Source organism: Manduca sexta, chromosome 15, assembly GCF_014839805.1.
Source record: "Manduca sexta isolate Smith_Timp_Sample1 chromosome 15, JHU_Msex_v1.0, whole genome shotgun sequence".
NCBI classification, from domain to species: Eukaryota; Metazoa; Arthropoda; class Insecta; order Lepidoptera; family Sphingidae; genus Manduca; species Manduca sexta.
This window is the reverse complement of record NC_051129.1, coordinates 5,382,656-5,408,724: the sequence shown is the minus strand read 5'-3', so window position 1 is coordinate 5,408,724 and position 26,069 is coordinate 5,382,656. Positions and strand designations below refer to the sequence as shown.

The 26,069-nt window shown below is 34.1% G+C and overlaps 2 protein-coding genes across 3 annotated transcripts; one reads left to right on the top strand and one right to left on the bottom strand.

Moving 5' to 3' along the window:
• On the bottom strand, positions 1-869 carry LOC115440029. Its single transcript, XM_030164153.2, has one exon. It carries the CDS (start codon positions 683-685, stop codon positions 62-64), a length of 624 nt encoding a protein of 207 aa, XP_030020013.1. The 5' UTR covers positions 686-869; the 3' UTR covers positions 1-61.
• A 4,063-nt stretch (positions 870-4,932) lies between these two features.
• LOC115440041 (BTB/POZ domain-containing protein 6) lies at positions 4,933-17,871 on the top strand. 2 transcript variants are annotated; one of them, XM_030164175.2, is made up of 2 exons: positions 4,933-5,359; positions 15,103-17,871. In XM_030164175.2, exon 2 carries the CDS (start codon positions 15,128-15,130, stop codon positions 16,322-16,324), a length of 1,197 nt encoding a protein of 398 aa, XP_030020035.1. In that variant the 5' UTR covers positions 4,933-5,359; positions 15,103-15,127; the 3' UTR covers positions 16,325-17,871. The 2 variants fall into 2 exon arrangements, with proteins under 2 accessions (XP_030020035.1, XP_030020036.1); XM_030164176.2 differs by lacking the exon at positions 4,933-5,359 and adding an exon at positions 8,912-8,991.
• The last annotated feature ends 8,198 nt before the right edge of the window (positions 17,872-26,069 follow it).

Genomic DNA, 26,069 nt, shown 5'->3' with positions numbered 1-26,069 from the left:
GTACAAAGATATAACTATAATAAACTTAGAGCTTTTTATTAATTTCATAATTCATTAAAAACTATTCTTCATCATCATAAAGATGATCCAATTTCAGTCCATTTTTATGTACTGGCTCCTGGCTTGCTTTTGGTTCTTTTTTGGGAAGATTCTTCTTTTCTTTCTTTTTTGTGACTCCTACAACGTATTCAGGCATTATAACTTTCCCTGACTTGAAAACTGCCTTTTCATCTTCAGTGTCCTTTTTAATTGACGAAGAGAAGTGAAATGTAGGCTTCTTGAATACATCTTCTGTGTCATGTTCTATTTTTGAATGCTCCTCTGCCTTTTCCTCCAACTTTTTTATTAATGCAAGGGCTGTTGCGGTATTTGTAGCATCTGACATCTGTTCTGGAGTTACATCTGAGAGATTATAATAAACCCATTTTTGTGGATTTTTTATGTGATCTGGTATAGTCTTAGCCCGTAAACACTCCCTGATGTTAGCCTCTGGTCGCTTGAAAATACTCTCTCGCCCACGAAATTGTTTCATTTCATGTTTCAATTTTCTGTATGTATATCTGTCGATAGTGCCATAATCAGCTTGTGGTTGTACAACTTTGTTTTTATGTGATAAAGAATATTGATCTTCTGCATCCTTCAAATGATTGAATAAAGATTTTCGTCGCTCTTCAAATGTTGACATATTTGTGACGTAAATTGTGGCCTTTGGATTTATAGTTAGTATAAGGTGTAAGCAAATGGAATAATTAGAAATATAATTAATTATAATATATTAACCACAATATTCTCAACTCTTATTTCTGGTCTATTTTGTTTTCAGTCTGATGTCAACATTGATTGACGTCTGCAGTTTGACGTTTGTTTTTTTTTATTCTTTCCATTTTTTTTTCCTTCTTCCTTAGAGGACAGGCTATAGTCTTACGACCATACTGCCTATCTAAGGTCAAACTGGACCCATCTAAGGTCAAAGACCATACTGCCAGTTCATAAATTAATTATTGACATTTGTTTATTGTTTTATGATATCGTCGCTGTAGGTGAGAACTAAATAACTCAAAATTTCTAGTTTCGAGATAAACGCAATTAACGGTTTTTTTCGTTATTTTTAAGCATTACTAAAAAACTATAAATAATTTTACTGTCGGTATTTTTATATATCTTGGGTCTTATTATCTATTATATTATGCATTAACAAAAAAAACTCTGACCTGAAGAATAAAAATATAAAAAAATAAAAACGTCTTATTTAATTCTGCCACAACAATGTTTTGTAAGTTTGCTGAAATAAACTAAATAACTCGTATAGTTATTTAGTTTTGCCACACTAGAAACCATATGGTAAAGTAATTATAAGGTTAAATAATTACAATTATAGAATTTATTAAAGTGAATACCATTAGAATCTTCAATGTCTAAATTAAACAAATCAAGTTGTTTAGTTCTTCTACACACTTGATTAATTTTGTTTACAAACAATAGACTCGAGGAAGAATTAAACAACTCATTTTAGTTAATTTCTTTACTAACAGATTATAAGTCGCAGTTTATTGATTTTATTATTTAATTATTTACTTTTTCTACAACAAAATATATATTATTTGAATATGTTTATTTCTCCACTTTTAACATAAAAAAAGTTATAATTTCGAAACGGGATAAGATAATGAAATACTTGTTAGGCCAAAATATGCGCCATGTTTTGGGCAACACAAAAGTGATGAAAGTACAAAATGGCCAAAATCCGAGTTATTTAGTTCTCCACCTACAACGACGATATTTTCATAAATCTTTTTTCACTATTTACAAAGTCATTGAATCTTCTATGGTAGTAGCTAAGAGTTATTTTCCAGGGGAGGTTTGTGCTCGATAAGATAAAGTTCCCCAGTGGTGACGTCCACACAAGTCTGGAGTAGATGAGGCATACTGTTTTCCAAGTCCCCCATAGTCACGCTTAAGGAATTCTTTTTTTTGCTTTTTCGGATCTTGAATTTTACGTTTTATTCAATTTAATACGGTCCAGTCGCTTTGGGCGCCACAGGTCTGAGGACGTCTGACCCGTGGAGCGCGCGGGGGGTTGACTAAGGCGTCTGATCCTATGGAAGATGTCAAAGGCTCTAGGGGATCGTCACGCTCATATACTTACCATATTTTTTTCTCTTATACGTATATATTTGTCCAGAAAAAAGAGGTGCTAAATATATTCCACTCGGGGCGCTCGAATACCTAAGGCGCGTCCAGCATGCATAGTCTAAACATGCAATACCAAGCTAAGCTAATAATTACTAGTTAAGATTTTTTTCTACTCTTTTAAGAAAAAAAGTAGTAATACATCCTTTCTATGTCGTTATGGCATCTTCCATTATAATAAGAATAAAACAATATTTCGGCCGACGATAACTATAAATTCTGTCAATTTTGGTTGGTTTATCCGGTATATCATATGCGGCTTGTTTAGATCTAACTATTTGGTCGTAATAACCGGTACGTTATGGTTCATCATCGATCGAAATCGTTGCGGCCGATTTTTTCATTATATAGGTAGGCAAGTCGAGTAGACATCACATACGTAAACAAGAGCCTATCGCGTAGCTACTGAATAAATAAACTACTTAGGCGTTCGAAGTTAAGCTATTTGCTTTTTAATTCGCTGATTAGATAGCCCCATTGTTTTATCAGTATAATATGTATCTAAACACATAGTAAGGCCAAAGATCAAACAGTTGACCAATGCGCTTAGAACATAAATATCCGATTACTTGCTTTCTGAAGATGTATGATCATGAATACGAATAGATATGGTTATTATAGGTACTGTTCTAAAGCGAATGTAAAAATGCGTGTCTTATTTTTGTGCCATCGTCGCCAGAGAATAACTCTACATGGAAAAAGATGTATCTGTGGTAGGCAAGTTGCATAATTAGAATAACAAAGGGTCTAAGAAATTTATAATAGTACCCATGTACCGGCATTTTCTTTCTCAGTTTCAACTTGTAGTACTTAATTATTATCATACCATTTTATAATCATAAGTACGGTGCGCAACAATATTAGAAAGATTCGCAAGCAGCGGGGTCAAAAAAAACGAAGGAAACCGAATTCTCTAAACTTCATAATTAAAACCGCGATAAAATCCGAAAAATAGTGTAATTTTAATGTCTAACAATCGCTTAAATATAAGAAATCATTTTTCTTATACTGTTTTGTATAAAAAGTAATTATTCTTATACTGTTTTTCTATTGGTAACCTTTCGTTAAATAAGCTATTTATTTCGGACTCAGAAGAGGTTTCAGCAAAATCCTTTTCATGACAATGACGTATCGTAGATAACCGTGATCAATCTTAAAGGATATTAGTTACCAAAGAAATAAACCACGCGTGTCGATTATATTTATCATGAAATGATTAATAAGTATTCATTCAACTATAGTACTAATTGTTTTTTGTTTATTGCTTAAACTATAACTAACCTTTCCAATCTAAATTCCGGAAAGACCTTAATAATACGAACGGTACTTACCGGAAATATTTGACGGCCGATGTTATTTATTCGGTACATTTATAGAATGTTGTAAAATAGAAAAAATAAATGAACTAATAAGCTTTGAGATTAGGACCTCGACGTGAACAATATAGTACGGTGGAGTACGGTTTACTATGTTGTTATTGTAAATTGTGAGTGAGTCAGAACCGATATGCGCGCACGCAAATGATTGACTTACGTGCTCACTGCTCAAACAACTGATACGTTGTTAAAATTCAATTTACTAAAAACATAATAACAGAATATTTTCCATGGTTTTGTGAATGGTCTGGAATGGACTACCTATATAGTACATGTGAAATTCCAAGGGCAGACTACTACTATATTTTTATTTACTTACCAATCTTACAAAATTACATTTTTAGTTTTTTTTTTAATATTAAGAAATTGGCGATAGCCTAGTCGGTTGTGGAACGGACTGTCGAGACGAATGTTCGCAGGTTCAATCCCAAAAGCACACACCTCTGACTTTTCTAAAGAATTATGTGTGTATTCTTTGTGAATTATCGCTTGTTTTATCGGTGAAGGAAAACATTGTGAGGAAACCTGTATACTTGAGGAGTTTTCTATAGGAATTTCGAAGGTGTGTGAAGTCTATCAATCCGCACTAGGCCAGCGAGGTGGACTAAGGCCTAATACCTCTCAGTAGTAGAGGAGGTTTGAAATATTGTTGTTCAGGGTTAAAGTTGTATAATAAATGAAAGATTCAAAAAGGTCATATGATATGGTTGTAAAAGCGTAGCATAATCTTAAGGTTAGACCTAGGATTTTAACCATCGACCGCTCGCAATGTGAAACGTGATTTGTACTGATTTTTGCCCTTAGAAGGTCAAACGCTACTTAAGTCTACATTATAAAATTCTTAGCTTCTTACGTCCCATTTAAAAGTATGATATTAATATACCATGGAAATTTATTTTGACAAAATACGGGTGAATAATTTAGGACGGCTACCTTAACCGCAGTAGGTAGGTACAAGAAAATTCTCTTAGGTAACTGCCAATCATTTTGCTAGACATTAAATTAAATAGGTGTACAATTTACTATCCTTTAGTTTTAAACATGTTCTTGAACTTATGCCGTATAGCTTCGCAATAAAATCATGACCCTAGGGAAATTTTATTAACTAAAACACGACTTCCTCGACGGCACGCGCCAACTTAATTTAAACGTAACTAACTTAAATAAATTATGTTACTGCAGCGGCACGTGTACACATCGACTGCGCTGATTTATATCTATAGAAACCTATGTAGGCACATCTATAGTACTTTGCTAGTGAACTCAAGTTAATATTCTTCCAGTAAACATTCTCTATACAGCGTATGTACGGTAGTTCCGAGAAGGTTCAATACTGCCTTGGTTACAGGAGCGTTTGTTGCCGGTGGCGCGACGCATGCGCGCTGGTGCTGCTGGTAGCGCGCTGGTGTCCGGGCGGCAGTTACCACTCACCACTGGCTCCCGACCACACGTAGTCGGAGGCTAGGAGCTCGCGCGCGCAGGTCTCGCGAAAATTCGTCCGCTAATATTAGCACTGGCGGCGTGTCCGCGCATGCACTGCGCTGAATAGTGTTGTTTTTCCGGACGAGGCCGCGCAGGGCGGGCGGCGCGCGCCGAAGATCCCCGGCCATCCTCAATACAACACCCACCACACACACAACAGCACGTTTCAACAAGTGTATAAACAAAGAAACGGTTGCAATATTGACGAATGCAATTTGCCTTCTGATAGATTCCGTGCAGTGCTAGATATTCCCTACACCAAAGCAGACTGCGGGAGATGTGATCTGATTGTCCCGATTGTAAGAAAACAGGTAATTTATATTTTTTTACATACATATATGTCAGCGCTGCAACAGATATCGGTGAAAAATAATAATAATAATCGATCACAACGAGAAATGGAGGATAGGTTTATGTGATATCTAATTGATTAATGATATTAGTAATATTGTAGAAGATTTCACGAAGGATTTATTTTTCATAGTCCTTGGTAATATTGACGGAAAGCGTAGACAAAAAAAACGGCGCACCTAATTACACAAAAATTTAAGTTTCTTAATATAACACAGACTTGTTAGTGTGTATAACCGTTTCAATAACATTATTTACTTATTTCATTATTGTAATGGTAATATGACCTACAAAATATTACGCATTACTATAAATAGTATTTAGTAGAATTTATATAGTAGGTTAATTAATGATGATTTCTATTATCAATTAATCTAATTAAATCATATCGATGTTGGCTGACAGTCACCATGTACTAGTAGACAATGCGCCAGCTGCTAGTGTAGTTAGTAGTAGTAGTAGATGTATGTAGTCCAACAATGAGATGGCGACGGAGGTGCGATTCCGCATGAAGCAAATGTTTGTTTAGTCGCAAAATTTTTTGAAGTATTTTTTCTGGGACGGAAAATTCCTTACAGTTCCTGATAGGTATCGCTGGAATCGGTAATATGGATACGGAATATACTTTGTGAAGTTATTTTTACCTATAAATAACCATTGAATGTAATATGCAACAGAATCGATATATTTTTTAATTGGTATTTGATGTTTAGAATGCTGAGCGATTCCACGAGGTTTTGAGTTAAAAGAATTCTCGCACGAGGCTAGCGTTTGAAAATTAGGGAACAAATAATATTAATCGAGCACAAAATATATACTTAATGTAAAAAAAAAAATTAAAAAAAAAGCTATATACTTAATGCAATTATTTTTTTAAAAAAACAAGCTATAGTAAAGTTTTGTTACCTATTTTGTTATATCTACAGTATTTCCGTGGAAAGCTATCCGCATACTTACTTACGTAGTTATTTAAAATAAAACTGTTTCTTGGAAGTCTGATGACATATTAAAAACAATTCAATGGTTTCGTTTACACTCACTATTTGTTGAGTAACATTGGCATTTCTCCAACAATTGCTTTACATTTGAATCACAATTCGGAACAGTCATTCAGCTTTTCAGAAATCTTTAATCACTTCTTATAATAAAACTAATTCATATTAAAGTTCAGTGAATATAATTTTGCATCTTCTTCTCTGAGGCTCTCATAAGCATTTTGTTTTACAAGCACGCGTAAAATAAAAAATAGGTAAAGATATTCTTTTTGTTATATTATTTTAAGATAAAGAACCTTTTAGTGTGGAGGTTCTTTAAGTCATAGAATGGCAAAAACATAGCTAATAGAAATTTACAGATCTAATATTTGTTTTGTCACATTTATGCAAATGAACCCCATTACTTCTATATGATATTAATACTTTGTTTTCGGTAGATAAGAGACGGATAATTTGGTTTATGTATGAATTAAATTTTGTTCCCGCCTAAACCACTTTAATCCGATTTACATAGACCTTACAATAAAGGTAATATCAGGAGTCCTTTATCTAATATTTTTATTATATATAATTAAAATTTGCTTTGTCGGATTGAATATTTTAGTACACATAATATGTTTTTATTTGTCTATATTTAAATTCTATTAGCTACCACTGGCGAAAGGTCCATATAGCCCGAACCGTACCGGTTTCCTTTTACGTAAAATTTATTTATGATAAGAGCTATTTGCAGATCGCATTTATGCATATTAGTACTTATATGTTGTGTCGGGTTCTCTTTTGGAAAATTTCACCACAGTTAGCTACAATGGAATATAATTGGGATTATTTTTTGCTTTAATTGTAATGGAATATTAATATTATCTTTGAAAATTGGATTCTATAATAATTTTAATTTAAAACGTCTTTTGCTTTATACAACCCAACACTACAAGCAATAGACGTTGAAGCAAACAATTGTTCAATTTAATACATATATATACCAATAGAAATACCAGCCCCGGATCTTGAATTTTTTGAAGGCGGGGCAAAATCTGGATAATGCCGCCCCCAACCACCTATATTTTTACTTTTGTCATCATCATCATCATCATTTCGCGCCCCGCGGGTAATAATTTATGTGTGTTATATACTGGATGTCTCAGTAGTCAAATTTGCGTTAATGATGAGATGTGTATTCGTCTGGCTAGTTTGAATTTGTCGCTCTCTAAATTCGCCGCCCGGGGCACGGGCCCTGGCTTGCCCCGCCCCCCCCCTAGATCCGGGGCTGAGAAATACATAATGTATGTTAATTATGAAAGGATAAGCTACGATAAGTTACTCAAGTGGTTTTAGGAATATTTATGAGAACATATTCATTTAATTGAATATTAATTACTTTTATCACTGAAACCACAATGAAATAATTGTAGTTTATTGGAAACAATATGTGAAAACGTATTAATTTAATAAAAATAAGCACACTTATTAAGAAGCTATGCTGATAGTGACTCTTGTTTTGCGCATTTAATAAAATTACTGCGGTTTTACTATGTTATAATACTTACATTTCAATTGAATCCACATATATTTATGAAAATGTTTCTTATGAAGGTATAATATTTTCTTATGTTTACGTGAATGTTAGACATCGAAATAAAACTAGTTTGTCGATTTTGTCGCGATTTTTTGTATTTTTATTCAACTTTGAGTTTTCGGACGACGAGCACCTCAGTCCGCTCCGTGACCATGAAGGCTGCAGTCTTCGAAACGCAGGAAGAAAATTAAAGTACTAAAAATCGCGATAAAAATTGAAAACTAGCTTCATTCCTATGTTTCTATTATATTTCTGTTATATATCTTATCACATTCATAATATATCTACTACTAGAAGGTACTTAGAAGTTATATCATATTTTACTAAATTTTAAGCTTTTGCGATTATATCAGTATATAGAAGTTATTTGTATATTAAAGAATTTTGTGTTTTACTCTTCCATGCAGAGCTCTCGAATCTGCTGTATTTAGTATTCTCTCTATTTGAAGCGCCGATAAATCCCTTTGTTATAAAGCTTGATTACAAACTTATGAACAATAAATGATTCATTTGAGGCGTGGGTAGTGCGCTTTTTTTGCATCAAGTAAGATAATACTTTTTCGAAATGAAGTATAAATGATGTGAGCAAAAAATCATAAGTAATGTCAATGCATGACTAAATTTCTAAACAACGAGACGTACTTAATTCTAACATATTAACTTAGGATGACTGTACAGACAGCCTTTGACATTGCGGTTGGTCAACTAGAAGGAGAGACTAGCGGTTTGATAATGACCTCTATTGACCGCTCACAAGGCACTTGCATATACAGGAAAACGTTATTTAACTCCACTTTAATTTTGCTACTAGTTAAACGTCATCACGAACTCAATGGAAACATTATGTGGAAAAGTTTTAGAAGCTTCATTTAGTCTAATGATTGTAAAATTTTCCCTTCAGTTGAAAGTTTGGATGAATAATACTAACCCTATATTAATCCGCATTAATCCAAAGCCCCATTCAGTTTGTATGTTATTGGCATGGAGTTAAGTTGCTGCTGTACGTTGTCGGATATTTTGAGTAAGTTTTCTTAACTATTTTATATACAATATTCTATATAAAAAAGGCATAATATCTCGCTAAAAAACTTCTTACTTGAAGTGAAGGAGTTTTTAAAGATGGCGGTATTTTGACGTATTTCTAGTGATCATTTAATAATGATACAGGCGGACTGAACAACAAACGGCCCATTTCTGTCAAAAGCGTAGCGTTCAAGCTTTTAAATATTTAATTCTCTGTTAGAGCAATAGTACTATACAGGTAACAGAGAAGGATATGATTTTGCTAAATAAATAGTTTAAAAACGTAGATATTGAAAATACTGCATAAAACCTAGAGTCTATTTTTAAGTAATTCTATAAAGTTTTGTTTCCTTTGTCATTCCATCCAATATGTGATACTGATTTTCGGCCTTTACATAAATCTTTTTGCTTTACATAAATCTAAATTTCTGAATCAAGAAATTTCTAGAACCTACTTGTTTATAGTAGAATTTGCTTTAGACATCGAAAGATAATGACAATCACGTTATACTAAACTTGATTTATATTTTTAGTGCCTAAATCACTTAGGACTAATTTTTTAATCGTCTGATAAAAGTTATCTACTCTATTGAGTAAGCCTAATTATGAAAAAATAAACAAATGAACATCAATCGATGAGGGGAAAATCAGCCCTTATTTAAACAAATTTATAACATTGGTAAAAAAAACCGTCAACAAACAACTCGTATATCGTAGAAGAATGGAAAAAAGTAACATTAACGTACAAATATTATTTAAACCTCATAAATCCTTCCAATAGTTACAAAAAAGACCGGATAGGTATATTTCCTTAAACATAAGTCCATTAACGATAATTTTATCCGAATTGGGTTTCATAAATGTTTAAATTCTGAAAACGAATCCAATTAAACAATTTTGTTACGATAGGAGGTTGGACTACAGAAACGGAGTCATATTATACTGTAGGAATTTTATTTTCATTCCTTTGCACGAGACTTCTTCGAATACACGGCATTTTCAACATACAAAGATGATTCACGTAAACCACACTTTATGTGTGAATTAAATCATAGATTTATATCAGTTTATTGGCGAGAATATTGACCTTCCAGTTTTATAGCACGTTTTTACACGCCGTCCGCCTGTAACGTCCGAAAACTAGTCATAAATTGTATCAACGAGATGTTATAGCTTCCATGGTTAGCATTTTAAGTGAACACGCAACAAAACTGACATGACTAACAAAACTGACGCATCATACCAAAAGGTAAATTAAAAACGTATTTTTAGTCAATCGACATCGGACCCGAATGAAATAAGCGCGGTCAGATCTTCTCATACGTCTTTATAAAAATGGCTGTTATGACGTGAATATCTTTTTGCTAATAAACAAAGGCATATGAAAGCAAAATCAAATTGTTACATTCATTATGTCAGACGTTTTCCTCGTAAGTTTATTAATAATAAAGGAAAATGACAGACATGCGCGGCAACATAAAAAATCGTACTTATGTTCAGTATTGACGTATACTTAATATTAATAAATGATTACTACTACTTAAAATCTCTTAAATCTAAATGTTATTAGTTTATTGATACACATTAAACTGTATTAAATATATCATTAGCTGACGTGGTTTTCCTCAAAGCCCAGATCACAATGCGTAACGCGCTGCCAAATTTTCCGATATGCCAGTACAATTTTCACCGGATGGGAGCTACTCTTGACCCAGTTGGAGGTATGTAGGACGATGGTGGGGCCGCGCCGGGCCGCCCGCCCTATCTCCCGTTTTGGGCTACCGACCAAAATCATTAATATAGATGTTTCATTAACCTGTATCGACTCGTATAATTTATATGAGAGTCTTTTGTGATCTGTATTATGTGTCATTTTATTAGTTTCGTGTTGTTAATTGTCTTCGTGGCGTGTTGTGTACTCGGCGAAGAGTATTTATTATTTGTAGTGTTCTATGCCTTGCTAAATTTGTACTTTTATATTCTACAATTTGTTTTTTCATAAAATATGTTTATAATTGTTCTTAACAAGTGTTCAGTTTTTTCATTGCTGCCAATGTCAAACGCTCGAAAAGACCTTATTACGAAACGATGGACACTGTATTCAAATATTGTTCCGTTAATCTGAAAAGAATACTGTTTGCGTATGGCTTATACAAATTGTCTGAAGCAACACTATTTGCTGAGCAAATAACAACGCAGTACAATCGAACGTCCTTTGTGACATATTCCAAGTATTTAATTGGTTACCAAATATATTATTTAAAAAATCCTTAAATGCGTCATTTATCAATGAAAATAGAAACAAAACATGAAAGTTATGTCACATTTTTAGTTTCTGTATTAACACTTCAGCGTGCTGCGGAAGAAGTGTTAAAAAGTCGCTTTCTAGTTTTCAATCCCGCGAAGGAATTTATTGCTGTAAACAGATTTCATTATGAGGCATCTAAAGCAAATTCAAAAAAAGAAATCTAGCTGTCGATACTTAGTAATTCCTATTTATTGATATAAACGTATTTCAGACAGAGAGCACTTTCATCATGTCCAGATGTCGTACGGCTAAAGTCGATTCAGTGCACATTCATTTCCGCATGTCGCAGAGGAGTGCTATTTCCGAAACACTACTGCACGATCGGTAACAATTTCGTAATAATGTAGCACTATACAATCAAGGTTCAGACGATAAAAAATAGTATCTTTATGATTATTATTTTAGCTTTTTTTAAACTTTAAGAGAAAGGAAAAACCCGTATTTAATTTGGAGAATAGGATAATAGATATGCTTCGTAAACACATTAATATTATAAACGATGATTACAAATAGGTTATGTTTGTAGATATGAAGCCAACTTCATCTAAACGTAATTTTGGTTTTACTTTTAAACCAATCCTGAAAATGTCAGTACATAGAAATATTATAATTATATACATTAATTTGACGGACTGACACTAATATACGGTATATTAAAATGTTGCATATTATTATTTAAATCTGATCTTTTATAATTATAGGTATGGTATATTTTTTATGTTAACATAAACGGTTAATAAAACTGCATCGTAATTGTAATAATTTTTACACTTGTATATATTAGATAGTGAATACGTGCCTTGATTTTATGCAAGGTTAACATTCACTGTTATCGGTATAATTGTGTGTTGAGTAAGTTTTAGGATCCACGCTTGGTGAGAACTAAGGGCGTTACCCGACCGTGTCTTATTTAATAATATAAAAATAAAATAAATATATGTCATGTGTGAATAGTTGATATTGCTGAGAACACAATAATGCATGATAAAAGTTCATCATCCATTGTTACGCTATAAAATGCAAGGTTTTGAATCACTATCGAATAAAAAAATTCTTTATAAGAATATACATTATAAGCCTTACAACAATACTTAATATTAAACTATTCCTCTCTGCAACATTATAGAAGATACAAATAAAAATAATGACTAATGAGTTTAGCACACATGTCGAATGGCCAGAGAAACGCATATTATGCTTTCGTAACATTGCACTAACGGATCACTGTCTCTAAATATAGGGCAATTCCAGCGCAGTCGAGAGCTATGCGAATGTTTGCTATGTGGGCCATTGAGAATCACGGGTATAACTATCAAAAATGTCCCTGCCATTAAAAAAATATACAATTCCCTGCAGCATTATTTGTGGACTTTAAATTAAAATATCGTTGAAAGACATGTTTATTTACTTATTTTAGTAAACCAACAGGATAATATTTTATGTTAGTTAACTGTAAACCTGCATAGTCTCTTTTTCAAAATTATTTGTGAGGTAATTTTATAAAAAGTCGGTTGGAAAGATTTTATTAAATATGATGTTAGATTAACGCACGCGTGGGACGTAATTTAGTTGTCTATAATAAGTTATACATTTACTTTAAACTTAGATGTTGGGATCAATACTGCGAGGTTTATAATACTTTAAATAGTACTTACTACGTGCATCTCAAATCCATATTCGAAGCTCATAGAAACATATAACGTAAAGGATAGAGTTTGTAAATTGCACCATAGATACTAGCGACCGCGGGGCAGTATTTAAATCTGTTGTTTTATTGGCGTAATAAAAAAATAAGACAAGGAAATGCATCGTGTCACAAATAGTTTGATTCCGCTGTGGACAGTTTGCGAAAGACTACATATTCTTGTATCTAGTATCTATTTGTAGCCAATAAATAAATAGGTTTGAAGCTATTCATTCAATATTATCATGTATAAACACACGAGTAAAAATTTGCTATGAGTATAGGCAGGCACTTTTTACTCACTTTTTTTTTGGGGCACGTTACTTAATTCTTGAAAGTTATAAGTCCGTAATTTTTTGTACTACCCTCTCTTCCTGTACTTTTAATAGAATTTCTTTCGATATTTTCGAAATTTCCTTTGTAGCCTCTGCGTGTCCCTGCGTTCCCCCACACAAAGCCCTAAGTATATATGTTCTAAAATAAAACCAATATTAGAGACATTACATATGCTAAGTCAAGACTTATGTTTAGTGTAAAATTATAACAAAGAACATAATCATCCTGCCATAAAGCAATCGTAATTCTACCTTAATGCATAAATCAATCGTAATTCTTGTTCATGAAATGTATGAAAGTGTATTTAAAAGCGGACTGAGCAACATTTGTAGCATTTCATCCGTATTTTTGTTTATGCGAGGGGAATGCGCTAAGTGCAAACCGCCGAGTGTTGACGCATGTTTCGCGAAAATGCAACATTTTGTATTCAGCGATTGTCTTATTTGGTATGAAAATAACTTCATTATTTATATTTATAAACATGAAAATACTTATCTGTCTAAAATGTAGCAGAAAATTCTTTGTTATTAGAGTAAATAGGGTGCTAATGAGAACTGAAATTAATTGCTATTATTAAATATTATTTATTATTTGTTTTACTATCCTAAAAATACTTATTTCATCGTTGAAAATGTAGCAGAAAATTCCTAGTTATTAGAGTAAATAGGGTGATAAATGAGAACCGAAATTAATTGCTATTTTTAAATATTAAAGTGGCCTATAACGAAAGAAAGGTATAGAAGAAATATCAGATACAATTAAATACATACATTCCTTTGCTTGTTAGATCCTAGAAGTTTTAAAACTATAATTTTTAACAAAAGTCACAAGAAGAACTTAATTAGAAGAGACAGAATTCTTCGTAACAATATATCGTGAAATCTATTTTGTTACGTACATTTGTTTTTTGAAACAAAGAGGAATAATGAATTTTGAGAATATTTGAAATTTGGAGCGCTTTTAATGTTGTATATTAATACTTATCTATCTGTACACATAGGTACTTGCAGGATATATTTCATCAACCACGACGAAATTCAAATTTATTTAAGAAGGGTGCATAGCTTATGTATTCGTAGGTTCTTTATTGCCACATTACCCTGTCTAGAGCGTCTAGGCGAAGGTGGAATCACTGCGGGAAATCAATACAGATGCTACCTAGCGATGAAACTCAACGTTTCCAACAGTAGATGTTTTAGGAAATGTATTACAGTATTTTATAACAACTTAGTGTAATTACTTTCTTCAACATCTAAGTCACTGACCTGCGATTTCATATAATAGAATAACATTTAAACGGTTATAATATAAATTCTATTATATATTATTCTTGTATTGTACATCTACAATGTAAAGTATTCCCACAATGTACATATTTTCACGGAACAAACAAACAATTGTGTACTTGTAAAAAATATACGTACATGTAATTGCCCTTGGTGGTCTATTTAACACTTCGGATGACTCGGAGCGCAAACAGTTGTAATAATGATTCTTTATATGGCGCTGATATGCGCATACAGGATATAATGGGGGGCGCTAAGAGAACTCGTTAGCGGTTAACGGACATAAGGAAATACGCGAAAAGGAAATAATTATATTATAATATCTTTGTGTACTCTTCTCAAATATGTTCGAAACAGCTGCGAACAAGAGGTTCTTATTCAATTTTGTTGTGTTGTGTTCATGAGTAAAACTATGATGCTCTGTAATTATTTCGTCAAACTATTTGACTGTGCATACATACTTTTATTATAACAGCAGTTTTCTTTTCGTTTCAGATAGTACGATCCCAAGATTGTCAAGATGACGGTAGTGACAAATCCCGCACGAGCCCATCCCGATGATGACATCGATGCGATCGAAAGTGCAAATGGTTACAATGGAGAGTCGTCTGGCCTCGAGCTGGACGACAACGCTCGTCTCTACGACGACGAAAAGGAAAGCGATATTGTGTTCGTCGCGGGCATCAATGGCGACACTTGGCGCTATCCCGGACACCGTCGTGTCTTGGCCGCCACTAGCCCGGTGTTTGCAGCTCTACTCAATGCCAAAACTGATGTCATCGTTGTCGATTATGTCGATAGACGGGGCTTCGAGCAGCTGCTCCGTTACCACTACTGTGAACCTACGCAACTCAACTCGGTGGCTACTGCTCGCTGTTCGCTCGACGCTGCCTACAAGTTCCTCTGCCCGCTGCTGGCAGAGCGATGTGCTCGACGCCTCGACGAGATGTTAGATGCCGGTGTGGCCCTCGAAGTGCTACGCGATCTACGCTACCTCTGTGCAAGGCTGCCCGGTGCCGCTTCAGCGCCTCCACTACCTGCGCTTACCAACGACGCAGCCGCACGGTCGCTGGCGCAGTGCTCACGATGGTGCGATTCACTAGCACATAATGCTCTTCTAGTCCTCGATGATAACGCCGATGCTGCTCTCACCGACGAACGGCTCGAGGAACTAACTTATGAAGATCTTGCGTTGATCGTGAAACGCGACACATTGCGAGTGTCAAGCGAGCTCGTCTTGGCAGAAGCTCTGTCACGATGGAGCACAGCTGCTTGCAAACGCACGAAACGCGAGCTGACTCCTAGCAACAAGCGAGCTGCGCTCGGCGAGTTGGCATATTGCCCTCGGTATTTACTGCTCTCCGGAGAGGAATTGGATCGGGCTCTGGCTTTGGAGCTACTAGAGCCGATGGAACGTGCACTGGTTACCGCCCGAGCTCGTAAACTTTCGGCGCCTGTGCCCGTGGGCGCTGAACAAGAAGGCATGCTGCGTCGCTGGGCGCGTCCACGCCCCACTCAACCTGCTGCTCTACCGGTGCATCTAAGTCCACGTTCTGAACAACCAAGCGATGATCAGCAGGGCAGCAAGCTCTGCGTGCGTCGCTCCAAGAGACCAAAGCAGCCTAGCTTTGCGCCTGAAGAAAAAACTAAGAAAGAGGGATGCTGCGCATGTTTCGGGGACGGCCTTCTGAGGGCTTTCATTTGCCTCTTTGACTGAGAACCGGCCCCGACATATTACGTTTAAATGAAATATATTTCATTTCAAAACGTATTGGTGTCTAAAAATGATGATAATGATGATATTCAAGTGACAATGTGGACATGACTGGAAAAGTTTTCATATAATATGTCTTCTTCTAATGTGCGTAGAACTATCCTCGTGTCAAAAAAGACTCTTGAACGAATTTTTAATATTAAATGTATCTAACTATGTGTGTAGGTACCTATATAAAGTATATCTATAGAAAATCCTAGATAAGTGGAAATGGTTATGTGGAAAGATGGTCAAAAAAGAATGCCTTCTTTTGTATTTTTTTACGAGTTGTTATTGAAACTGCTTCGTGTTGGAATATCTACTCAGAGACTTCCTCTGTTTAGCTTTGGTGTTCATTTTGAGTATTACTGTCCCATAAAAGCATTTATTATAGATAAGTTAGTTTACGTTTCTGACTGAATTTTAAATAATATTATTATGTTTTATGAACTATTATGAGGCAGCTACTGTATGTAACGTATTTTAACTATATACCTAATTATAAACAATTAATCAACAGATAAAATATTGTATAAAACAAAAATTCCAAAGATTAATGATTAAAAAACCTCTTAAGTTCAAAATTACATAAGTACTTTAGAAATATTAAAATTTTGTAATGCAGCTCAGCTAGCATTGAAAAATAATACGTATTTACTTCAAACATTGCATGATTAAAAATCTTTTTAATTATGATCATTGTGATATACAAGTTATATATTGTTTTGTTATATATTTTAACATATCAATGTAAACAATTTGAATTTTGTTTGAAATGAAGTTACCGAGTTTGCACAATTTGTGTTTTACCTACTTAGACAATTTTGTTGCATTTATTAAATCGTATTTAGATAGTTTAGTTCAATTGCTTAAGCATACGCTTAATTCTGTTTAGTTAAGTTAGTTAAATTCTTCCAATGTGAGTTTTAATTGAATTTTACTAGTCCTAAATGAAGTACATGGTTAGATCGAAGGATATTTGAATGAAGATTAGATCGTAAGTCTCAGACATTGTATCGTTCACAGAACGATTTTCTTTATAGTAACGTGTTTAAAAAAATTTAAAACTTATATTATTCAATTTATATGACGTTAATCTCAATGGATGTTTTGTTAGATAAAAATTTCAATATAAATTGCACTTTAAACATAGTTTATAGTAATATTAGCTTCGGTTTTATGTGCCATATGGAATGTGGTTAGTTGAAATACATTACGTATTACCATTTAATGAGAATAAAAGATAACCGAGGTATACTCTCAATGTTATTGTCTGTTTAGCTAATTTAGATAAAGCTTTTTATGTAATCAAATTACTTAACACACTTACTTAATATATTTGGCGTTTCAAACGATTATGTGTCTATGTAAGAACAAACTTTTGTTCGTTATTCATAATTAAACTATAGATCAAAAATAATTTATTGTAAACGACATAGATCGATGTGTTCAGCTCTAAGCTGTAATAGATAAAGTGGTCCCATCCTAAAATACATATATGATGTTCAATATTCAGTCATTTTATTTACCTTCTCAATTCTTCTGATATTTATTTAGGCGAAAAAAAACTTGTGTGCTGGCAGATTAGATAATTTGGATGGTTTAAAAAGTTTATAATAGTAGTAGGCTGCGTAACTGAGATTATATCTATGGTCTAATCTCTGGAAAAGTTTGAGTTATTATAGGCTTAATAGTCTCCCGCTCTTTTTTTGTGACAATATTAATGTACATGTAAAACCTCTATAATAGCTCTACTCTGCGTGAACTTCTACTTCCTTAAACAGCCACAACAAATCGTCTCATGACATCTAATATCAACTATTTCATTGGATAATGCCAACACAGCGTCAACTAATAATAGTTGAAGTTATGTTGGAATTCTCCAAATATTCCCATTCCGCAGGTTGACCAATATTGATAATTATTTTCAAATAACTCTATTTGACGTAGTGTCGAATAACATAGAGTCTTTACAGTTGCGGAGGGATGTCATATCTCTAAGCGTGTTGTACCATCTGTATCATGGCGAAAGCTCTGAGGAATTATTCAATGTGATCCTCTACTCTCCTTTCCTCAACAGAACCATGCGTGCAGGCACGCGAAGGCATAGCTCGATGGTTAAAACTATCGCCAACTCTTTTCTTTGCCGCTCCACCAAGCATCCTTCCTATAATCCTGGGTCCTTGTGCCGTAGCGTGAAGAAGCAGTTGAGTAGACCGGCATGAGATAGCCATTTGTTATACGATGCTTTAACTAGACGGCATCACGCTTTACATCCGGTGCAGTGCAGCAACGTTGCTGTACCAGAATGAAAAAAAAAATAAGAAATTAAAATGTCAAAATGCCTTTTTTCCTTGTAATATATATTTTTCAACTGTTCGACAGGACATGAAGATACTTTTAAAGATATACTGGAAAACTAACAAAAAAATTATAGAATATGTGTTATATTTGGCGCGAAAACTCCCTTTTCTTCTAGTATGGGAGACTGAGACAGAAATAATTCCCTTTGAGACTGCAGACAATAGAGTTCACTATCATAAGTTGCTATATCCAATTTTCCAATCCTATCTACCAGCTCAGTTAAAGTAGATTCTGCGACGTGCAAGTCTTGCCTCATTGTAGCTACGCTATTCTGCAATTCAACCATTGAGTTAATTTTGGCTTCTATTTTCTCTAATTTTTCATTTATAAATGAACGCGCCTTCTGGGCTTGGTCGAGTTCTTTATCGATTCTTGATGTTATTTCGTGCTTGAGTTCTTTAAGTTTTTTGTCGAAACTATTATCTTCAATACTATCTCGACGTTTCTTGTCTCCTGTATTTGTGGAAAGAGTCCTATATTTGTATCCAGTACTGCGCGCAGTGTAACAGCTTTTGTGAAATACTTGCGACATAATTTAAACTGGGCAATTTAATTAAAATATTATGTATCAGTTCATTGTTCTTATACACGGTGTTTTGAACACATTTTTCCAAAAATATTATATGCAAAAAATGACGGATCAATATGTAGGTAACGGTACCGAAGAGTATGATTATAATAGATCAAAGAGTTAAAGTTACTGTATTATGGATTATTCATACAAGTTTAATACAGCGCCATCTATTACCATTAATTGGACTATTTGGTAGAGTCAGTATGCAGGTTTGGACACAAAGAACCGGTTTTTATTGCCTTACCATTTAATTACTACTGTGTTTAACAGATGGCACTGCACGACGCGTTTGTTCACATCAACAGTAAAAATACAGGGCATAAAATTAGCTTATATTAAATTATTATGTTATTAAAAACTTATAAAAGTACAATAAAGTTTGCAAGCACTTACATTATTTTATACATACATTGTTCATTAATATCACGTGGCTAGGAAACTTTGAGCGCTTTGTTAGCGACTGTGCAAGCTAAATGTGTACCTGTATCTATAAGTACTAAGTAGCAGTAGGCAGCTATTGTTTTACAACAAACAATTTAGTAAGTATGTAGTGCGTTTCATATGATTTCTGAGAACTCGCTCACAAATGTATCAATTAACTAGCATAATTTGTGAAGGTATTCATAAGTTTCAATGAAATTATTTTAGGTCAGTACTACAGCAGGAAACATAATTTCAATACCTAAAATAGAGATGTAAATATTATCTTGCATAAATAGCTAAAATAGCTGTTTGTAAAGGTGTACATAGTGATACTAGGAGACGAATTGTCGTGAGACGTCTCAACATCCTTTTATCCTACTTTTTAAAACTACCTATAGCTGCAGTAGATACAATTTTTATCATTCATCCTAATCGATTAATGTTTAATAAACATTTAAGCATTTAAATATTATATTATATGCTATTAGGTGAAGTAGCTAATTTGTTTCGCGGATTAAATTTGTATAACATTCAATTTTAAACATTGTAAATTGTTTTTAATATTATATTTAATACAGTCGCACCTAATACCTGTAGAATTTTTTTAAAGGTAACCATTGAAATAAATTTTAAACAGTTTCAAGCACAATGCACGAAATGGGATGAGTATAGCCACTTCAAAAGACAACAATCCAAAGACCACTTGAAAATGTCATATAAAAAAATTGTGTTAGAAACAATAATTTACTTTCCTATCCATCGTAACAATGCGAAGAATAGTGCTGGAGCCAATTTTTTTAACTCAATTGTTCACCCAACAAAGGTAAAGCAGGTTCAGGCGGTATTATTTCGAGATAAATTTATTTTTGATGAAGTGCAGAAGTCGACGCGATCTTTGACAGGATTTGGGTAAAATTTGTGATTTGGGCACAATGTGACAGTGGGCCGTGAAGGGTTTTGGCACACATGGGCGCAATATGCCCATTGTGCTTTGTGAACTGCAACTAATGAATGTTGGTCTGAGAAACGGACTATTACCATCTTGTATTTTGATCAGTTTTTGTATGTTTCTCACGGCCGAACAGGGACTTGTGTTCGTATAAATGATTGATAACATGTATCTGTATATTTTTTGTGTTTAAATCTTATATTGACAATAACGGAGCTTCATTCAAAAGTGTATTATTAACTTAACTCTAACCTAACATCATAAAAAATGTGTTTATTTTTGAATACCTGTTTGTAAAGTTAGTAAAAGGCATACTTGGGATATTTTTCCTTAACGCGTAATATCGTTTTAATTATGTATTTTATTAGCAACAACGAAAATAGTAGGTAACTTACAGACGATATGGCACTTTTCCTCGTCATCGTATTATTTCGTTAAAGCTTATAATAACATAAAGGATATTGATATATCATAGTACATAAGGAAAATCAATAATCATTGATTTGGTTTCAGTGCGGAATTACCTATTACGCGTAAATCCTTACAAATAGGTTTTATAGGTAAGTGCTTCTTAAAATTTACAATACTACAATGTGTTAATAAAGTCGCGGTATGGAACCTTCCGTTCCGGGTCTAAATATATACTAACTTGTGCTTGTTGCGTTGGATAAAAAAGGAACTTTATTATTTGGGAATAATGTAGCTTTTCATTAGATATTATGAATTGAAGTTATACTTCAAAGATAAGGTCATTCAAACATATTATTGTCAAAATATTTCAGCTTTATGCATGTATTTGTATAGAATTTTAGAATATATATTATGATAATATATGAATAGGTATTAATGCATGTAACATTTAAAGTCATTCCATTTATTATATTTGACGTCAATTGCATATTTTTGTGGTAAATTATCAGTAAGAATACTATTAAATTTGTAGAGCACACCCACACAATGTCGGCTATTGTTAAAGGTAAATTTGACGAATACTGGGAACACCAACAGGTACTTGTCCAGACATACAGAGCCGAAATAAGAAATATTTGGGTGACATAGCCCCCTTAACAATAATTTTATTAACGTTCATAAACTTAAGGGTTCTAAATATTAGTCTTATTTAAACATGACCTTAACATGGAAATACCTAGGAATGCTTAGAAAATTCAGGAATACAAGTAATTTTACCAAAACGTACATATATAAATTACATACATTGATATTTGATTCCGTTTATTATGAGAATAAAAATTAACGATACAATTTTCCCAAATATTTTGTAATAATAAGAACGTCATCACTACTTTATTTTTGTTCTCATTTTTTGCTTTTATTAAATCCCTTAAAGTATCCTAATTACGTACCTGCGAAATATATAATAGCGCTCTCAAGTTGTGCTATTCATCGTTTATTGCATTCTATTCAAAAGGAGTCATTGGGCATAGCCCTTTGAGACGCAAGCGCCACCTCTCCAATCTATTGACATTTTTTTTTAAAGTAGTATCGTAGTAAGATTTCGCCAGAAACAGGTTGGGGGTACGTCGGATTTGCCACAGGTAAAAGAGTTTTTTTGCATGGGTCTTCCCCAAATAGAATTTAATGCCGCCAGGTAAATCTGAGGGCAATTTAGTTGAATTTTGGTTAGTAATCTCTGTAAGTTATGACACATAAAATCTTGGTATTACAAGAGCCGTATCAAATTATAAAGGGCTTTTACGTTTAATTGTCCATGTATTTTGTTTTGATTAAACAATATTTTTGCTATATAAACCTGCAGCTATAATAACTTCTCTCTACAACTCCACTAAAGAATGCAGCATCCTTTAGAAAGAAGGAGACACGTAATTTTATGGGAAATTCGAAACGCATGCATTCTTTAGTGTCGCCTTGTCTAGGCTCGTCTGCCGAACATTCCGAGATAGTAATTCGAAACCACTTTACTGGAGAATAAGAAAAAATGTAAATAATGTGGACCGTGCGCTCCGGGAGTTGTATTTTTTGTGAGTGCTTGAGTGTTGATCGGTTTTATTGCCGTCAGAGCTCCGACGCCACGTACAACCATAAAAACGTTCTTTTTAATTTTTTTACACGCCACATTGTCCGACACTAGGCCTCGAAATTAAAACGATGCCATCAATAAAGGAGCACAGAATTATAACGTGCGTGTTATATAACGTTAATTAAGTTTAGTACATAGCCTTGGTCTTTATTTATTGTTGGTGTGGCGTGTCAACGATGCTTTAAGTTTGGAACTATGTTTGCATAATGACTCATTAGTATTCATCACTAGTTAAATGTGAAGTCTGCAAGGTCTAACTCCAGCAATATTTTTCTCTTTTAACTTTACAACAAGAGACACACACGATGACACTATATCTTGAATTTAATAAAGTTCCTGTGAACTTTAAATTCTTTTTCTATCGGAAATGTCTCTTCGATTCTACATTATTTACGTAAGGAAGCACAAAACAAAAACCAGTTAAATTAGTTTATAGCCATCATTTGGAGTTACATCGTTGACCAATCCAGATTTCTTACCTGTCTTTACATACATACGATAATACACGGCAAATGAATATTAAAAATAAACTTGAAGTTCTTCTGGTCAGGGAACCGATATACATTCTATAGACGAAACGTAATATTCATCGCTTTCTTAGCACAAGCGGGGGGCATAAGATAATAGTACTTAATTACTACTTTTATTATCAATCGTTTTCCAGCAAACGGAATACAGATGTTGATGGCGCCCGAACACGTATTTTCCGTTATTTTTTATGCCACGTTTGTCCTTTTGGTCATATCATATATATGTGTGTAAATAAAATGTTTTATAGTAATCTAAATTAAGTGCATTGATTTGAAACCATAACTTCAGTAATTCCTCACGTTTTCTTTGACGCATACACAATATACGAAAACATAATACAAAGATACCTTCTTTGTACTTGTTAGTGTCATGTCTTGGTAAGTGCTAAAAGGCTTTCTGGTCTGATGTCGGCTGTGTGCAACGTCACGGCTCGCCGGCGGGTAAACAATAGTATCCAATCGTCACACCGGCGCCACTACTATTACCTCACGTCAATGGAACCACTTCTTCAGATAACCTCACTACGTGCATAATGAGTCTCTCATACCTTTGTCCACTGTGAGTGTATTTGGAGCGATAAACAAACCAAATTGATGTTATAAATCACAGCGGTCGGATGTATGTAACACAACCATGCCAACTATTGTGGGTAATTATTAATATGTAACTTGGCATTTGTCCCACATTCAAATTACGTGTGCCCTTTTTAGTTTACAATAGCGTGTTCCTACTGAATCAGACAGACATCGAATTACCAAATATGTATGTATCATAACAATATCTTACTGATTCTTTTGTTTTTGTGGATGCTGATATAACAAAATCTGAATCCTTATAAGGTAATTATACGCTGCATTAAGTTTTATTTATGTAATTGGCGCTTATACTGTGTTAGACAAAAACGGGCGGTGTATAATCGTTTGGTGCAAAGTATTTGAAGCTCGTAGTTGTCCGGACAATGCGCAATGCTAATTCCTCCCGTAAAAGCTCTAATTGGTCGTTTTTCATCGTCGTCGGAGGACGGCCGGAGACCGGGGACTGGGACGAGCAAAAAGCGCTGGCGTCGCGGAATGCGCCCGGTTGAATAACCAGCCGCGTAGCCGTCTGCTGCCGACGTTACTAGCTATAAACAAAAAGCCCTGTTGCGTAAAAATACGTTATCCCGACGGTACACCATATCGACGTGATTTATTTTCCGCGCCACCGCGGCCCGCGCTGTGCGCACTTTCAATACGAACTGGGCTTATTTACGTTAGTGTTCGTTTATTTTTTTCTCAGATTATCGGAGCCGCGCCAAGAATGTCGAAATCATTCAGGCCAGTAAGTGGGCAGAGGAATTTGCCATTCATATTGCTGATGCCGTCAGAATAACAAAGTGATTTTTGGAACGACGAATTTAGGGTTCTCGTAAAATGTTGCAGCGTGATGAAACACTTTTGTTTTTGTTTGGAAGATGGCGTAGTTGAGAATGTTATTTTACTAATACATATCATTGATCATCAACTGACAGTTAATTATTTTCAACCAATTTATTGGTACTAAACGAGTATCAATATAGAGGCAATCCAGCTGGCTTTTCTAGTTCTTACAAAGGTCACAGCTTCCTGTATATCAAAGCAGTCATTTTAATCAGATTTTAAACAACGCTATTATCAGTAAAATTTATTTTGGACATCTGTATTTAAAATTTTCTCTAATACCACACATTTGAATTAATTTAATACTTGTTTTATAATATAAGGTTTACACGTGTTATTTAAAGCGTAATTTATATCCTTTAAAAATAAATTAGTTCATGGTTTTTACGCTGACCTCGAAAAGTATTTCAGAAATGTATCGCAAACAAAATAACGAAAATATAATTTTAGTGAACAAGTTAAAATATTCGTGATAACGTAAAACATTTGGGAATGCATCCTAAAGAATGTAGTAAAACGACTGTTTATATCTAAATACCTAGTCTTGCCATAAATATTGTAATAAAGAAAAAAGAAAATTGTTAACTGCAAATAACATTTATTACTTTTACAGTGTGTCAGTTTAATACATAAATATAAAACAATTAAAAATATAAAAAGCTTATTCGAAGTGGTCTCCATTGGCTGCAATACAGTCCTTTAAACGATGAGGCCAGTTATCAATAGAAGCACGCACTCTTTCCATGGGAAAATTCTTCACTGCCAATCGTATAGATTGTTTTAGGGACTCCAAATTATCATGGCGTTTAGAGCAAGCTGTACTCTCTAAAACTGACCACAAATCATAATCCAGCGGATTAAGATCGGGACTAGACGACGGCCAGTCTTCAGCTCTGATGAAGTCCGAAACGTTCGATTCCAACCAAGACTGCGTGGACCGAGCTTTATGACCCGGCGCCGAGTCTTGCTGGAAGGACCATACTTGGTTATTGAACATGGTGATGTTAAGGGGCTTAACTACCTTCTCAAGAATGGTATCTTGATACACTTGTGCCGATGTTTTGATACCTTTTTCACAAAAATATGGCTCAGTCACTCCTTCATAGCTAACACCCCACCAAACCATCACTGAAGTCGGATAATGTCCACGTTGCACTCTGTCGACTAATTGGGAAGCTTCCTTAGAGCTTTGAGCATAAATACGGTCATTTTGTTTGTTAAAATGTTGCTCAATTGTAAAAATTTTCTCATCCGTAAACAAAATTTTTCTGTGACCTCCCTTTGCGTACCGCTTCAGTAGTTGTTTCGATTTTACCACCCCTATTCTTCTTTAAATTATCAGTTAAGAAATGGCCAGTGCGTCTCTTATAGGCTGCAAGTCCTAAGTCATC

Coding starts and splice junctions, on each gene's coding strand:
- LOC115440029 (XM_030164153.2), bottom strand. CDS start 685: ATGTCAACATTTGAAGAGCGACGAAAATCTTTATTCAATCATTTGAAG.
- LOC115440041 (XM_030164175.2), top strand. CDS start 15,128: ATGACGGTAGTGACAAATCCCGCACGAGCCCATCCCGATGATGACATC.